The sequence below is a fragment of the Schistocerca cancellata genome, chromosome 1 (genome assembly GCF_023864275.1).
Source record: "Schistocerca cancellata isolate TAMUIC-IGC-003103 chromosome 1, iqSchCanc2.1, whole genome shotgun sequence".
Taxonomy (NCBI): domain Eukaryota; kingdom Metazoa; phylum Arthropoda; class Insecta; order Orthoptera; family Acrididae; genus Schistocerca; species Schistocerca cancellata.
The window spans coordinates 459,998,429-460,017,655 of NC_064626.1; the positions used below are offsets into that span (position 1 = coordinate 459,998,429).

Below are 19,227 nucleotides of genomic sequence, written 5' to 3' on the forward strand. Positions count from 1 at the left end.
CTCCCAAAACTTTTTTTTTTTTTTTTTTTCGCTTCCTTGGTATTCCTGGGTGATTCCACTCTATACAGAGGCGTCTTCACTGTGGTATGTAGTGCTGGATGCATGTTATATCTGCTATAACTATTCTCGAAGAGTCACTAATTTCATTTTAGTAGTCCAGTAATCTCAGGCTTTCACCTTCTTAACATGCACCTAAATTATCCTACTTATTAACTCTGGGCCCTGATTTGTGTTATAAACACAAAAAATGAATCAGGTTTTTTTAGACAAACAATCCTTGGCTTTTTAAATTTTTTCGTTTTGTAATGTGTAATAACACATCTGTGTTGCTTCTGTTATAGATTACATCACATTCAGAACAATATCTATCATGAGCATTCATTGTTTATTAAGCTCTCTTTTACAGAAACATAGCTATTTCACAATACCTGTTAACTACCACAGCCAAAAATGCTCGGAAGAAGAGTTTAAAAATCATAGACTTTTAAACAAGAATTATGTCAGTAAGTTCAAGGTTATGGACATCAAGAAATACAAATAGTAAAGAATCTGACTTTTCAGTTCACTTACTGATTCATCTGCATGATTTTGCTTAGCAGCTCCAGCAGCTGAAGAGCTCACTACATTTCTGTAACTCTGATTTTCTCGTATTTCACGTGCTTCTGCAATCATCTGACTTAATATGTTTGGCTGTTTGGCATTTCCTGGAAGCAGATTTTCTCTTACATAATACAAGACAACAATTTACACAAAAAAATAAAACACCACATACATAACTTTTATTGTACTAAAATGAAAAAAAGTAACATGGCCACACGTTAAACAACTCCAACATTGTATCTGTAAGGAAAGAAATTACCATATTGGTCCGAATATAAGCTGTACCTTAATTTTATAGATTGGGGTGAAGGGGTGGGTGGCTGGGACAGATGAAAATGCATTAGAGAAAAAAAATTATGTCATATTACCCATACGGAAAGCTTCTCACAATACAGTCAACTCTTTACCACATTTCTTTATATTGTACTTTAGATAAATTACACAGATGTATCCTGCTGATAATCACAGGCTTGACTGATATCATTGTTAGTTTCACTACCAAAATTTGTTTCACCACTGTCAGTATGTCCATCTGCCTGCTCCTATGTATGCTGATATGGCTCCAGTCCAGAACACTGGACACACAACAGTTCTTGAACCTGCTGAGTCTTTTACACCATGGTAGATATTCCACTCAAATATAACACTGGAAGAGAGTCTAAAAGCCAATCAAGATGGATTGTTGGAGACAAGCTCTAAAGGCTTTTTACATTTTCATCAGTCACCTGCATTTCAGTCATACTTTGAGGTATGATAACTAGATCTGTCTTACTCTTTACTTCAGGTGTGTGAGTAGTGCAACAGGTTTGCAATTGCGAACAGTAGCCAGCAAATCCATTATTAAGCTTTGCCGTCATCAAACATTTTTCCTGGCAATGCATCACTGGCACCTGAGGGGAAATTTTCTTTGAGCAATGTTTCACACTTCAGAATACTATGGGGTGGGGAGTGGGGGTGGATTTGGGGAGGGGGGCGGCAGAGAGCAGCTTTCCTCAATCTGCCATAACGTATCTTTACAGTAATTATTTGTTTTTCATTTGTAGCTTCTTTACTGAGATATTTTTCACACCTTTATAAACCATCACCTTTATAACACTCCGCACATCTCAAAAATTAGCCAATCTGGAATAAAAGATAAGAATATCACTGCCACATTTGGATCAAGTGCCTCTAGAAACTGACAAGTTTCTCAGCAAAATCTTCTGACAACCTCTGCGCTCGTGAACTATTTTGCCAGACAGAGAGGCCACTACTAGACAGAAACTTGCAGCAACAACTGATATTGAACCCTAGCTTTAGAAGTTCAGTATTTTTCTCAGCTTTTGACCTCTTGTATGATTTACCAGACAGAACAACAGTTCACAACTTATTATCCAATGTGATCAAAGACCACACAGAGTTATTCAAGTCATACAATTGCAGTTTCTCTGTTACACACACTCTTCACATTATGAATAACAGCAAGTTTCAAATTTATAAGACAATTGTGCTGTATTCCAAAGTTGGTCATCATTCTTACTGGCAAAGACTAAATTTTACACTTCTTGCGCTTTATCTATTGTGCAAAATACCGTAACAGAATTGTGAGCACAACAACAGGCACTATCCAAATAAAATTTTTACAATGTATGATGATTACAATGTTACCTCCCTTACAACAATTAATTTTGAAATACTAGCAGTACTGTTGTTAGACTTTAAACTACTAAACAAACAGTGCAGTTGAAGCTTCTATGATGCAAATATTAAACGGTGTTTGTAAGGTCACACAGATAAGCTGCACTCTTATTTTTCATAGCCAAGTTTTCGATAAAAAAAGTGGCTTATATTCAGGCCAATATAGTACTTTAAAAATTGTTTATATGCCATAATTAAAAGTACTACATAAAAATAAAAGAATCAGTAGGATAGGACACAAACCTATAAATTCATGGTGTAATAGCTCAGTAGCCGTTGCCCTTTCTTCTGGATTTTTCACTAAACACCGACTCACAAAGTCAATAAATTCTGGTGACCACTGGTCTGGCTCTCTAAATGAAGGTGGCGGTTTTGTGGGGATCATGAATATCGCCCTCATAGGATGTATGTCACCATATGGTGGCTTTCCCTCAGCCATCTCTAGAGCCGTAATTCCTGAAACAACAATACTTTTATTCAACACTTTATTTAGTTTTTAGGATGTTATAAATGATGATTACATGTAGCACGAGTACCTAAACTCCAGATATCAGCCACACAGTCATATCCAATTTCCTGGATTACTTCAGGTGCCATCCAAAAAGGTGTTCCTATTACAGTATTCCGTTTTGCCATCGTATCCTGCAGAACAAGAATACATACTTCCTTACTCTTCCATTCTTAATGACCATAATACACAAAGAAAATCATTTCTTTATAGTACAGCAGTAACTGCTGCAAACAAAAACAGATAAAGATATGTAGTTGCTCGAATCTTGCAAACTTTGAAGCACACAAACAAACAAGAATTTTCGAAAACTGAAGAGGTGTGTTTTCAAACAAATTCAGAATCCATTGCTAAGAAATGCACAGTTGGGGGGACATATTTCCTGCAAAACTTAAAATCCAGGGTAGTAAAATGTTCAGGTTCATATACCTGTTGGGTACACAGTTTTATGCAGTCAAACGTGTTCCACGAAGCAATTTGTTGGGAATGTTTCAGTCAGTTTGCAGATTTCTTTAATGCTAATTATAGCATTCATCTTAAATTTCCTAGTATTTATTTTGGATGACCACTTTACAAGACCACCATTTTTCTGTGCTTTCTTCTTCCAATTTGTGTAGTTATCACACAGAGACTTCCTCGACGTATTAAGTGTACACCCAAAATACAGGTTCTGGCAGTTCTGTAATGCTCACAGACACAGATTTCTTAATGTGCACAACAGGACACAGCACCATATGGACACTTTGGGCCAGTCTGGTATGCACTACACTCCGGATTCAACAATACAGTTCACAAAAAGTAAGCAGGAACACATTATTGCAAAATTATTAGATCCTTGAAAATCTCAGATTGGTCTGTACACATAATAAAATTTAGTATAACAAATAAGATGAAATTTAGTTTAACAAGTAAGTTAGTAGGAACCAGTGGTGGATACATATGGGGGGCACACGGGGCGTAAACCCCCCTTGCAGAGCCGCCCACACTGCCACCCACGCCACTCCTGCCAGTAGGTGCATAGAATCCATCATTTAAGGAAGAGAACCACAACTATATCATTTTTATAAGATGGCATGATCGTGTATATGTGTATAATCATTTTAAACAAAACTTTCTTAAAGTTTGCATGTGACTTGATTATTTTTTATTATGGTAAAAGTTATCTCGAGATATCTTTAGTGCCCCCTGTACCCGCCACTGGTAGGAACGAAATTGTTATCTTATTACTGGTGAGCTGCCAAAATGTTCGCAACAATGGACAACTGTAGTTTCCCTATTTTCAAGTAGGACATCATATTAACATGAAGAGTACTGAATGGAAGAGCTTCATATGCATTACCAGCTGAAAATACAAACCATGTGAAACAGTACACAAATTTCCAGGCGCCCATACACAACGAAAGTACTGTTTATTGCTTGAGATTCTATTGGTTGTAATGAACTGCTATATCATTAAGAAAAAATAATTAACTTGACCTTTGACTGACACAGATAAGACAGGTACTGCATTTAATCTCCCTCTTGATTTTTTTCCTAGATGCATAGATTTTAAAATCTTTTACCTGCCTAACATAAAAACCTGTGAAAAATTTGACTATAGATAAAATATGTTTTCTCCATGGCTGCTGTAAGCAGAGAATGGGTTAGGTACAGGATGAGTTGACAGTTGATGGTCGGAGATTTCCGTTTCTCCGGTTCACGGAGAACGCCAGGCAAAGTCGGAGAAAACTGCTACAACTCGCAATGAAAACTCCATCTCTCGCGGCAGCTAAAATACTCACAGTCACCTTAAGATTTTCTGGAAGCACCTTTAGACTGAGAAGGTTGTCTTACTGACAAACTGGTCTCTTGGGGAATGTTTTCAACACACAAGCTGACGCTGAAATATTTCATGTTATTCGGACCATGACAGCAGCAGATTCGCCCAATATTTGTGAAGAAATCACTCTGCACTGGATTGCTAAACACACTAATTGTTTTATGAAGGTCCAGGGATCCAACACCAAATAAAAGTCTATAGACAATATTTACCTTCTTTTTCATAAATTAAATTATTTATTCTTGACAATTTCAATTACAAGTTGTATCTCCTCAGCACACTTCAAATTACAATTATACGCAAGCTTAACTGCCACCCGCTCCCCCCCCTCCCACACAAAAAAATGTCCAATCGGCATTCCTTCTATCCAACAATTACAAGAAGCATATATGCTCTTTTTTTCACAGCAACCAGTGTTGTCATCTCAATTACGATAGCGCATCATCACTGGTACTCGCAGCCAGAATATTACAATAATATTACGTTACGTAGGGACATTACATGGTTTAAATACTGTTTCCATAGGAACAATTAACAGATATCTGCATCACCTACAATGAGTCTTGTAAATGTGAAGGAAAATATGAAAACTGAACCATTTTTATGATTACCAGAGCAAATGAAGTAGCGAATATACTACCTAGAAAATTAAACATTCAATCTATTAAATTAAAATTTATAATAAATATGATCAGCATAAAGGAATCATTGTCAACACTAACTTCTTTTCCATTGTACTTTAGATAAATTTCAAGAAAAACAATGCAGCATAGTAAAGGCCAAACTTTAATCAAATTGTGGGACTGGGAGTGGGATGTGAATTACCTCTCACTTCCAACATACAATTGAAGCATGTAACAGCTTTTGAACAAGAGCTGCAAATAAAACTGCCACAATATACAGTGACAGAAATTTTTGAAAATTCTTTCAAAGAACCCCAGAATATTACAATCCTATTTTTGTGCCTTGGTGGCTCAGTGGTGAAGTGCCTAACTACAAATCAAAAGGTCTCAGGTTCAATTACTGGTCAATCCTAGGATTCTTATCCATCACTTCTTTCGCCTCTGGCAATGTTTGTTAATGTGAGAAATGCTGAATTGTACTGTGGCTCAGAATCAACATTAAATTGTATGTCTCTCTGTAACTGATTGGGTAAGCCAGTTCAAAGGTTGAAGGAAGATAACAGCATACCACCTCCAACAGTACTGCATCTAATAAAACACTGTGGTTTTCAGAACGACCTTCAGGATGATGACTGCTTTACTTATTTACTTACTTATAAAAAACTACAGCAGTCATCAGTCAGGTATCAAAACAAACACACGCACACGGAGATATATATATATATAGGAGATAACAACATTCTCACTTCAATTTCAATCACACAGTTTGATCACATTTGAAGTAAGATGTTTCTGTACAAAATAAAGTAAAAAGATTTCATTATAACACATTTCTCTTGTTTCTTAAACCACAGGAAACATTTACAGATGAAAAATCAAGCAGTGTTACAGAAATCTCTAATCTGTGTGCAGCATCCTGGTAACCATATGACCATATCACTCCAATCTCAAAAATTAACACTATCCAAACATAAAGTACATTTACCGTCAGTTGGCCAGCCACGCCAAAATCTGCCAGCTTAGCATGCCCTTCTGTATTGAGCAGAATGTTGCCTGCTTTAATATCCCTGTGGATTTTTCTTCGCAGGTGAAGATATTCCAAGCCCTTCAGAGTATCACATAATATTGTTGCAATTTCATCTTCCGTCAAGGTCTTCTTTCGCAGCCTCATAATATCTGAGACTGACCCTGCTCCACAATACTCCATGACAATCTGCAGAACAGAAACATATTATTTATTAAAAAAACACAACAAAAACAACAACAACAACAACAACAACAACAAAAACACACACACACACACACACACACACACACACACAGTGTCACTATTTCCACGAATAGTAATTAACATGTCTTAAAGACTGATGCTATTGCTATTGCTATATTCCACATACCATAGAATTAAGAATTCCATTATGAATTAACTGGTTTTCTAGTATGCCAATTTACTGACATCAATCTCTGTTGCTGTTCTTCAAACAAGCCTGGGTGTTCTTTCATCTTCCTTATTGCCTTACTCACTCTCAAAGAGATCAGTTCCACAAAACACAGAAACTAATGTCACTGCCTCTATGATCTCAGAAACAGTTGTATTTCCAATTTTAGCACTGCTCTGATCAAAGTTTCTTATTTACTCATTCAGTACTTACAAAGACAATCACCATATAATGAAGTAATGACAGTATTCTTACAGCTCTGTACTGAATTACAATATTCCTTACATGTGTTGTTATACTATACAGCATTACAAATATTCTTGAGTCACTCTGTGGCTGAGTCTGTGTACATCCTCTAATTCATCTTTATAGCTATGCACTTCACATGCAAATAAATGGCCCACAGATTAGATTGCACTGCACTCACATTCAGGACTGTCTGGGTGGCCTCATTTGTCTGTCAGTTGTTTACACCTAGCAGCACTTGCTCTAACACAGTCTGAAGTTGCCCATGGTTTCCTCGGTAGATTGACTCCATTGATTCTTTTTGTTGGGTTCGTCTACCAAATTTTGGTTCTTATGTCCACTTACAGTTGACAGGTATTTCCAAGCTGCCTTCAAGTCACAGCTTTGCAGTCCTTTGTTGATTTTCCATAAAGGTGACTGGATTTAAGTCTGGCTGGAGGTACTCAGTCACTGAAAGAGTTCCGATATGTCTGTTTTTTCTGTAGGCTCTTGTGGGTAATTGTGACCACTTAATTTCAGGGGGCTCTATGTTTTCTACGACAGGGCACTAGGCACATGGGGTAGTTCTGAGTGTTCCAGAGATTATCCACATTGTTTCCTTCAGTTGGACGTGCACTTTAGCTGGTGTGCAATTTAATCCAGACTGGTGAACAGTAATCAGCCACACTGTAGGCAAGGATTAATGCTCAAGTCCTCCATGTACTCACTCCATAGCCCTATGCCATTCCATTGACAGGTTAGCATTATAGGATTTTTGTTTCTGTTCTGTATCTTGTAGATGTGAGCTGCACATTAGAGTGTGATCTAATTTTTCTACTAAGTATTTAGCCTTACTTTCATACCTTATACATTGGTTATTCATGGGGAGCTTTAGTTTTCCGTTTGTTAGTTTTCTGTTTGTTAGTTTTCTGTTTGTTCCTTTGTTGTTAGGTGCATTATGATGCTGGTCATTTTTTTAGGGTTTGGGTATAGATGCTGCCTGGAGTAGTACATGTTCAGTACTTCCAGATCTGCATTTAATATTTTGTCTAGGTCATTTTATATTCAAAAACAAAGATGATGTAACTTACCAATTTAAATTTTTAAGTTTGATACACAATGGCCATTTCGTACATGTATACAAATTTATGTGGTTTGGTGTCTGACATCAGCAATATATAGATTGAAAAGAATGTGTGCATGCAATTAGTCGCAATCATGCTCCTGCTGTTCATCCCTTGAAGTGAAAATCTGATTTTTCTGTCTGGTAATATATTTTCGAGTACTGTGTAAGTCTGTTTTTTATAATTTTAGCTAAGCATTAGACCATTAATCCTTACTGTATCATAAGCTGATATAAGATCTATAAGAACGAAGCTGGTTTTCATCCTGTCCTCAAAGCCTCTCTCATTATTGAATGTGAGGCACAACAGGCAGAACGGCTGAAGTGGAAGGCAGAAGGGTGAAGGAAAAGGGCTGGAGGGGTCTAGGAAAAAGGGTAGATTTTGGGAAGGTCATCCAGCACTAAATTTAGCAATGCAAAAACTTATATCACAGTCATTGTTGCTTACCCAAAGATCAGTATTCTTGAAGTAACTGCCATAGTATTTCACTACCCAGGGGCTGTCACACTGCTGCATAATGGAAATTTCTTTGATAATTTCCTGCAAGTCGGTATCAACAGGAACCTGTTTAATGGCCAACACTTGGCCTGATTCCTTGTGCAAAGCCTTATAGACACTGCCATAGGACCTTTAACAAAAATAAAATCTGCATTAAGACTCATGCTACTATTTTAAGGTAACTTGTGAATAAAAAGAGACAGAATGAATTGATATCACACCTAGTAATGTTGCCACAGATAGAAACTTATGTATATGTCACAATAACAATGTTATAAAATTAATCAGCAATCTCTTTAGTGTTTGTAGACTACATTCAAATATATACCCACAAAACAAAGTGGATGTGAAAAAGTTTTAAGCATAACTGCATTTTATTGTGGGTAATAATGTCCCCAGTGTATCTTTATCCATCATCTTAGCCTTTTGCTTTCACTTATGCTACTATGGATTTTCAATGGTTTTGCTTCATTAGTTGAGGTAACTGTTGCAATGTTCCTTCAGCAAGACTTGAGCAACCCCACAGGCCACATGCCACCTTTATCCAAGTGAACTTCTTATCCAACTAAAATTACTTGATTGCCAATATGTGAGCTTCAATCTTAAATCCTCCAGTGCTCTGGTAAGAATGAGAAAATTCTCTGAAAAATTGGTGACGGAATGAACATATGGAGAATGATTTGTAGAGGAATACAGAAATTAGACTACACAGAACAAATAACTCAGGACATAGGAACAGTGGATGGGTACAATATAAGCCAATAAGCTTTTGTCTTAGCTCGAATTTATCTGCTTTTCCATCCTGGTCATTTCACGAAACATATGTGAGTAGAAATAACATATTCCCAACTTCTCTTAGGACATAAAATCCCAGAATTTTAGCAGTAAACCTCTCCATGATGTGCAACATCTCTTGTTGAAATTGCTACTGGAGTTTAAAGAGTGCTGCAGAACACTGCCTGTACACTAAGTGAATCTATAATGAAATTTGTCACTGTTTTTTGGACTTTTTCTAACTTTTCTACTAGTCTTACTGATAAGGCCTAAGAATGAATATCTATGCTTGTTCATAAGAGTTTATTGTCTCACTAATTACAGAACATCTGACACTGTCTGCTACCCATGAATGCCGAAAAAAACTCTGATGTGTGTCATCTAACAATTTAGAGAAACTATCATCTCGTCAACAAACATGTAACTAAACTGAATGATGAAGTAGAACTTTAACACAGATCACTTCATTTCACAGACTGACTGAAGGGCACAAAGTTTAAATTTGTCAGATGACTCAACATTTGCGTTCACTCCACTAGGTAAATTTTGTAATAGTGAAATTCTTTGATTATGAGACCATCATTAAGTTCCAAGTTTCTGGTGACAGTAAAGCTTAAAATCCTTGCACCACAAAAACATGATATCCTACTTTGTCCCAAAGAAACAAGGGTGCTCCGACTCCGATATCTCTCTCTCTCACTCACTCACTCACTCAAATCAAGCCAGGATTCTGTGGTGCACAGACAAAAATAGGGAGGAACCCTCTAAAATCTCACGCATTCTGTGCAATGAGACTATGGTGTCACCCACAGCATCAAGGAAAAATACTGATATTTCATGTTGAGGGCACATGAACGCCATCCTGTTTAACCGATTACATGCAAATTATATGGTCATTAGTAGACCAGTCCTCCCAAAACTGACACAAAATTGACTATAAATCCCTTCATCTCTAGAGTCCAAATAATTTGCCTGTTAACCATTTGATTGAACAACTTGCATAAATATTTGAAAGACAAATAGGAGATTGCTGTCCACACTGTGAGCCTTCTTTCCTGATTTTTAAAATTAGTGTAACTTTGCTTCTACTACAGTAAGACGAGGGAGAACACAACCTCAAGCCAGATGCAGCCAGAAAGCGCAAGAATATTATGTTTATATTCTAGGCACAAACGATGTAGCATTTGTTATACATGTGATCAGGTCTTGGGGCCATGTTGGACATTGTGTCAAGGCACTGAGAAGTTTTCGCTGTATATGTCATTCTTTGGATCCAAGTATTTGAAGTCTAAGAATAAGTAAATACCTTCCGCTTGCCTTTTATGAAGGTAGAAGGTGGGAGGCTAGTTTTCACGTGCTGAGGAGTGGATGTAGAGCAATGCCAGTTTTTCACCTAGTTCCAGCATGGAGGTTGCTATGATGGATATCAGTATGGGTAAGAAAGAATGATCAAAACATGCTTGCTGTCACATAAAACGTCACACACCTTCCGATAAATGGATTTAAGAAAGTTGGGCTACAGGCTGACTGATCGATAGCCAAGACAGTAAAACAAGTTAAAACACAAAGATTAAATGTGAAAAATACATGTTCTATAATATTGTCTCACCCAGGGATTTTGGAACTACCCCACATAAAACTATTGGCATTAAAATCTCCGAAGTCGAGTAACGGTTAAAGTAGCAAGATAAATTGGTGTGTGACCTCCACCCATTTACTGGATTGCATCTCCTTCACCTAATGGCTGACGTCAGCATCTGAGGTGATGGTTTGTGGGCTGTGCCTGAAGGGAGTTGAATATAACTGACTTTCATATCTGGTGTACGGTGTTTGATGACCTTTCCTGCACAGCTTGCCCTACTGAGAAAACATGGAGGATCGTACTTGATTAGCCAGAAAAGAAGGAGGTATATGAGGGTGTAAGAGTGACCAAAATCAGAATTCTTGAGTACACACTGTATGCATCATATAAGTCACCATAGTTTAAGAGTCAACAGGGAAATGTGGTACTACAGGGGGATGATAGAAATTGTGGCACGGAACAAGAGGAAATTCTGCAATATATTGGCGTCCATGCTCACCATGCAAGTGCTCACAAGAGTTCTGAGCCCCCTTTGAGTAAAAGCCGAAGACAATTCGCAGGTCAGTTGACCACATGTACTCTCTCTGCCTACTATACGTATTTCATTAGCAGTAGAGCTAGAGTGATCTCAGCAGAAACAATGACTTCATTCATATTTGTACGAGCCACTATATAAGTCAGCATGATTAGGAATGTCAGAGCCTAATAAGCATCAGAGGTTGAGTGGATCATGAATACTAGTTTGGAGGGTGTGTGTAGAAATCCTTCATAGTTCCATCAAATAAGTCAAAGCCCTGGTTTAGTAGCTAATAAACCAACTAAGCAGCATGCTAATTGACTTCCTTGTTGGGATATACAACCTGCCTTGAGAGTCCCACTTCTATATTAACTGATCTCATTCAGTGTGACCAATCCTATGTCTATCGGACAGGATGATCAACTCCCAATATCTCTAACAGGACTCAATTTCAACATAACTGTGGGGATGAATATCAGATGGGCAAACATTCATATAGAGGAAACTGGAACAGGAATGGTACTACATAAAATCTATGCATATTATAAAAGTGGATGTAGATATATATATATTTTCCAATCTCCTCCTCAACTACTAGACTGAAATCAAACTTTGACACACATCACTTACTGTGCGGTGAGAGAGCGCGCGCGCGAGAGAGAGAGAGAGAGAGAGAGAGAGAGAGAGAGAGAGAGAGAGAGAGAGAGAGAGAGAGAGAGAGAGAGAGAGAGAGAGCGCGAACGCGTGTGGGGGGGAGGGGGGGGTAATGTTGAGAAAAAAGGGGGAGGAACAGATGTAAACAGATCTGGGGGAGGAGGGCATGGACAGAGAAAGGTAAGAGGAGATCGGCACAGAGAGGGAAGGGGAGGATAAGAGAGAGGGAGGGGCCAATGTTGCATACTCAGCTAGTACGTGGAATTATCGTTTAACTTCTCTACATCATTAAGTAATTAAAATGCAGTGAAACCACATTTATACCTTCCACACCTCTATGCTTTTTGCACCTGTATGCTGTATATTGTGCATTTTCTCGATGTTGTGCCCCCCCTCCCCACAATCATTTTGTCACACTTGCAGGACAACTGTCCGGTGAGTAGCTGCAGTTTGAAGTTAGCAGTTCACGTGGACAATACACAAATTTCTACGTCTATTTTCAATACAAATAGTGAATAAATTTGAAACAGATCGCTCACATGAAAACTTAAGCAATGCCACATTACATATAGGCAAAACAATGAAGGCAGTCATTTAAAATACGATCTCAAGCCAGCTCTATCCACTCTAGCAATATATATGCAGAAGGAAGCAATTACAATGCTTCGATCCAGAGTTCGGAACAGTAAGACATTATAAAGGCCCAGAAATCATTACAAAATGTTTCTTATATGGTGCGGCCAGTGATTCTTGGTTTGCTGTCTAAATGCAAACTCACAGTCATGATTGTGGGTGTAGCTGCAATACTCAAGAGTGACACTATTGTTCATGACATTGTGCCAGTCGGTTTTGGAGATGAGGAGTTAGACTGTGGCCCATGGTCCACCAAACACAATAAATACCAATGGTACATGGTTGTAGTTGACAGTAGTGCAAAAGGATCCATAGTAAACGGATTGTGAGTGAAACTAGGAGTGTTTTTGCAAGGGGTGAACTCAGTTAATTTTTTTTGGTGCAGTTTCTAATTTTTGTGTATGTGAAAATGATGAGCCTGTCACAAAACAGAAGATACTTCCCAGTTTGGAGAAAATAAACATAACTGAAGGAGTGGGGAGATCCCATATCCTACCTGCACTACCATACTGGCCAAAGAAAGAAAGACGCTACTGCTTTGAAAGGCAGGTCAAGCAGTGAGAAGTGCACACATATCCAGCGCAGAAAATTTACAGACCTGAAAAGTGCTACAAATTTGGTTTCAGCAGCAGCGTGGAGCAAATCTGCCTATTTGAAGCAGCTAACAGTATGGATAATGTCACCACAGATTGTTGGAAAGAGCATGAGCTGCCAAGACTAACCATAAAATACAGTCTGAAAGATATTTACAACACACTTGAAACTGCACTTTTTTTAACCTATTGCCAGATACAACTGTGTCAGTTAGGAGAAACCCCCTTAAGAGAAGCAAGTAAAGAGTGATGGTACTCTCCACCACAAACACAGATGGCTCCGATAACTTCTGGCAACTAGTGACTGGGAAGTCAGTGAAGACTCAAGTGTTTCAAGGAAGTAAAATTGCATACCACCAATAATGAGTCAAACAAGAGGGCATGGGTAGCTGCAAACCTCTTCAAGAGTCTCCTCAAAACATTTTGCATCATGAGGAGAAAAAAATACTTTTTCTTCTGGACAACTGTTTGGCTCACCCTCCAGCACTACCCTTCAGCAACATAGAACTGGCATTTTTTGCAGAAAATTGCATGAGCCATCTTCAACTTCAGGACTTTACACATCACAGCTACCACAATAAGTCAGGCACATAAAGATGCTGGTTTAAAGAATCATCATACATCTCAACAGAACGAATGAAGATACTAAACTGGATTTTGATGATTGTAATGAATATGCTGTGTGACGTGTCCAAAATGATGACAGAATTAAAGAAGTTTTGCCAATATCAGCTAAAAAAAATAGTCCTGAGGAATCCCAAGAACAGAACAGTGAATCTGTGGACCCTCCCAGTCCAGCAGAAGCACTTAGTGCATTGGAAGTAGCATGTCATCACATTAGATCAAGAAACAAAGGCAATGACAAGATATGCAAAACAACTGCATACAAACACTTTATCTATGAATGCAGTGTTGCTTCCAAAAAACAAACTGTAATTTATTCATTCTCTAGACCTAAATAAGTTTAACTGGCCATAATTTAGGCTTAAACCTAATTGAAATACTGCATCGAGTGCTGTACAGTACATGTATCTTCTGTTTGCATGCATTTAATGATAATACAAATAAATTACGATGTTATATTTTAACATGAATCTCACCTGTACATTTATTTTAACATCCCTCCCTCAATAACATATAAATGAGGTTATGTGCCCTCTTTTTTCAATAAAAAAGAAACAGATCAAATGTAGCAATCACTGACTGCCAAAGAAAGCCCCTATATGGAAAACATTTTGCTGACATCAATCTGTTGTAGAATTCTAAAAGGCAACTTATGATTGAGAATTATAACAGTTTTTGACATTAATTCCACAAACAACAACTGTGTGAAATACAGCTTGCTCTGTTCATCCACAAGAACTAGAAGGTAGCAGGTATCAGGTGTCATTTCCTTTGACTTCTGGTAGAAGTTCAATGAAGTCCCACATGGCAGCCTGGCTAATAAAATATAAACATAACAAATATATCAGATCAGCTTTGCTATTTGATTTAAGATTTCCTAGCAAATAGACTACAGGATGTCATTCTTAATGAACACACATCTTCAGGCATAAAAATAACTTTGGGTGCACCTTAAGGGATTACTCAAGGACCATTACTGTCCACAATAATTCACAGTTTATGCTGCAAGCTCCACAAGGTAGTTTAAAGAAGATGATATTTACAGAGAAGTCTCACTACTAAAAAATTGTAGCAAAATGCAGGAGACCTGCAGAGGATTGGCACTTGTTGCAGGGATTGGCAGATTATTCTCAACACAAACAAATGTAGAATATTGAGCATAAAAAGGCAGAAATTCCTGTTATTTGATTATACTACTGCTGAAGAATTGCTGGAAGCAGTAAGTACCTGGCAGCACAATTACAAAGTGATTTAAAGTGCAATGGCCACATAAAACTAACTGCACAAAAAGCAGATACCAGACAGGTCATTGGAAGAAACTTCAGGAAGTGCAGGTTACCATGAAGGAGGTAGCTTATGAAACTCTAGCTGTATATGCTCATCAGTCTGTGACTATCAGATAGTGTTGATACAGAAAATATGACGAGTCCAAAGAGCAGCTGCATGTTATAGAGAAACTATGGAGAATCCAAAGAAGAGCAGCATGCTTTTCCACAGGTTAAACAGTTAGTGCAAAAGCTTCACAGATATGCTCATTCAAGTAGTGGCAGATGCTACAAGAGAGGCACTGCACAATTTTCCATGGTGCACTGTTAAAATTTTGGTTGTGTACATTCCTAGAAGCAGCTCCCAGTATACTGTAGTCTTGTACTGTATCTAGCAGAAAGACAGTCAGGCCTGGAACAGAAAATGGGAAAATGTCAGTGGTACTCCAGATACCCTCTGCAACACAATGAAAGGTGGCTTAGGGGTGTATAGATGTCAATGCAGATGTGATTCACTTTGGATGAGTAATTCTGGATCCAACAGCTATAGCTGTGGTACATTAGTCAGTTTTATTTACAAAAGTGAAATGATTACCTTTTCAAAATGAATTTCATCATAGTGACAACTAATCACATCTTACTTCTGCCATCACAGTAGAATTTGGACAAAAAATTCTCAGCATTTAGACACCACATAAATATGTTACATAGGTGAAGACAGAGGCAGCATCAGCAGTGACTGAAGGTTTTGTGTAAGTCACAACGGAATTCAGTCCATAACGTAAGTGATTACCAGGGTCTGGATCCATTTGAACAATAAGTCCCCCCGTAAGTTAGTCTGAAAGCCACACGAAGGCAAGGATGTACCACGCTTAAACAATGCAGTGTTGAAACCAATCTTCAAGGTGAGAACAGTAACAAAAAGCACATGGCTTTTGTGTTTGGAAATTGGTAATTGTTGCTGGCTGCTGATTCAGGAGGTTCTGTGTTCAATTTCCAGTCACCACCTAAGATTACTCTATAATAGAAAAGGCTGGAATGGGATAAATGAGGCACCTCATGAGGCTAATTACAAGCTACTTAATAAAATAATCAATAAAATTTAAGCTTAAGTTGCGAGAGTGGTATCAACTCTGAGGTCCTGCTCTAGATTGCTAGTTACATAATATTATTAACACTAAGGTTCCCTAGGCAGTTTTTCTAATGATTGAATTGTCATTTGCCCCACCATTGCTTCATCAGTGGAAAAAAGATGGAAATCACTCCATGACTAATGAAGAATACAGGGAGGGTGATCTATCACCTCTCTCCATTTCTACTGTTGAAGTTGGTGAGTTTCTGCAAAAATATGTGGCCAGGCATTATTGCACAGCAAAATGACATCTAACAGAATATCTCTTGCCATCTCATAGAATTGGATGTATTGCCAGTGGATATTTCAACGTTGCAACTCGGCACCATCAGCGGTTTCCTGAGACCTATTTTCTAGACCACTGGCACTACATCCAATTCTACGAGATTACAACAAATCGCTGGGGAAATCCAAGAAATTAGAATGACTTCTTTCGTTCTGATATGATTTGTAAATGATTCACACTGTGTCTTGGTATGTATCTGTATTGACTGTTGTCCCTTGCTTCATGTTGTGAACAATCAAAACACTTTTCTTGTCCAAGAAAGACTGACACTATATTCTTTCTGTTACTGAGTGTTTTTTAGCATTATTGGCTTGTTTGGAGATTAGAGGTAAATCCACTATCGTGATTGCTGTTTCTTTTCTGGTGCAGTGAAAGAAATGAACTTTTCCAACCTATCACAAGTTTTGCCTGAGTGATGAAGACATTCACAAATTTTATGGTGTTGGTTCACATTTTTAGTGTACAATAAGCAGAAGTCTGAGAGTTCTCAATCTACTAACAATGCTACATAGTGCTGACCTGAATTTCCCCGAGCAATTCAGGAACTAAGAAACCATAAACTTAACCTATCTTTTGATAATTTAATCTTCTCACTGTAAAATTTCTTCATTTGCCACTGACTTCTTGTCATATTCACATTATCTAAGTATCCTGCAACACTCTCACACCACACACTAGCTCAAAGTTGGGACCACATAATTCAGTATGCTGTTTCACTTGCAAATATCGAATGACACTACATAAACTATGTCACACTTGACAGAAGAGTGTAGCACGTGCTATGTTTACATGCTCACAGACAAGCTCGAACTGATTAGCTGGTTGAATTGTTGAATTGAGGGAAATGGTAATGAAAATGGAACACTTGTCTCACAGCATGAAACTTAAATTGATTTCTGTATGTGTGCGAGCGCGCGATGGTATCATACATCAACAAAGAATTTTTATCTTATGTCACCATTTCTCCCATCATAGTCAAGATTAATAACAATGAGATAACTCTTCAGAGAGAAGATGGCCAATGATCACACTTTTTAATAAATTGTTAATCTTTGCGCAAATCTGATAAATAATGAAGCAGTTAGTTTCTGCAAGACTATGGATTGATGACGGTAAGAAATATGTAGTGGTGAGGGAAGAGTAAGTCTTGCTGGCATCAAGAACAAATTTAGTTTGACATCTATTTTTAGTTAAAACAAGTCAGGACTGCAATAACTTTTGTTTATTATGACCAGTTTCAGTTCGTGTTAAAGCCATTCTCAGATTTTTTGAACCCCTTATGGCTGGTGCAGGGCATGCCCCGTCCTCTACTTGCTTTCTATTTAAAAATGAATATTTTGAGCAACTTGACGGTGTTGCCATGGGCAGTCCTCTGTCCCCTCTGGTAGCAAACTTTCATATGGAAGACTTTGAGGAGAGGGCTCTCAATTCGGCGATGTTGAAACCAACAGTCTTCTGGCGGTACGTGGACAATACCTTTGTAGTGTGGCCTCACAGTGAAGAAGAGCTTTCAAGGTTTTTACAACATCTGAATTCCATCCACACAAACATTCAGTTTACGATGGAAGTTGAAAAGGATGGTTGCCTACCATTTATGGACGTCATGGTTAAACGCAGGGTGGATGGGTCATTGGGGCATTCTGTCTATCGAAAACCCATGCATACTGATCTGTACCTGCAGGCGTCAAGCTGTCATCACCCGTCACAAACTATGGGCGTCCTTCGAACGTTGGTGCATAGGGCACATGTCGTGTCTGATAAAGACAGCCTTGCAGACAAATTAGAGCACTTGAAATCGGTATTTCAACATAATTGATATTCTGCACATCAGGTCAGTACTGCTTTAAGGAGGAAAAAACGTGACCACCCACAAGATCAAGAGGATAAGGAGGTGTTTAAGTCCAGAGCAGTTCTCCCATATGTCGGGAACATTTCATTGAAAGTAGGCAGAATTTTAAAGAAACATCGTGTGAAAGGAATCTTCCGGCCACCTACAAAGACTCATGCTCTTCTGGGGCTCAGCCAAGGATGATCTGGGATTACGGAAAGGTGGAATTTATAAAATACCTTGCGAGTGTGGGAAAGCCTACATTGGTCAAACCACACGCACAGTACACGACCGCTGCGTTGAACATGAGCGCCACACTCGCCTTTTACAGGCCAGTAAGTCGGCCGTAGCCGAACACTGTATTTCCACAGGACATACTATGGATTATTCGGCCACGAAAATCTTTGCCCCATCGAGATCCTTCTGGGATTCAGTTGTGAAGGAATGGAAATAAGTTTAGCGGAAAATCTCATTGATCATGATGGCGGCTTTTTATTGAATAAGGCCTGGGACCCGTTGATTTCTTTAATTTCAACGAAAAGGAAACTTTTTATGGCTTCTGACATGTCGAGCGACAAGTAATTTTAATTTTAATATTGAAATTTTGCATTTTATTATTTTGGACACATCTGCGTGCATGTTTTACTTTTTCATGCATTCGTTTGCGCTCCATAGATGCAGTAATATTGTAAAGGGCCTTTGAATCGACAAGTGGCGCGCATGCTACGGTAACTTGTGCATGCGCGCCTGCGGCACTTTTACGTATAAATACAGCGACTTGCACTAGCAATCTACAATGTCAAACACTCGCCTGAAGATGGCTGTA

General features: G+C 38.3%; 1 protein-coding gene across 3 annotated transcripts in view; it reads right to left on the reverse strand.

Annotated features, from left to right (window-relative positions):
• The window catches only part of LOC126177010 (serine/threonine-protein kinase 3), a 334,707-nt gene that overhangs the window by 28,129 nt on the left and 287,351 nt on the right, over nt 1-19,227 (reverse strand). For all 3 annotated transcript variants that reach the window (XM_049924251.1, XM_049924242.1, XM_049924233.1), the window contains 5 exons: nt 8,463-8,643; nt 6,213-6,440; nt 2,814-2,919; nt 2,521-2,733; nt 571-704 (listed from right to left, as the gene is read on the reverse strand). In XM_049924251.1, coding sequence (XP_049780208.1) covers nt 571-704; nt 2,521-2,733; nt 2,814-2,919; nt 6,213-6,440; nt 8,463-8,643 — 862 coding nt within the window. The remainder of the gene's footprint in view (nt 1-570; nt 705-2,520; nt 2,734-2,813; nt 2,920-6,212; nt 6,441-8,462; nt 8,644-19,227) is intronic.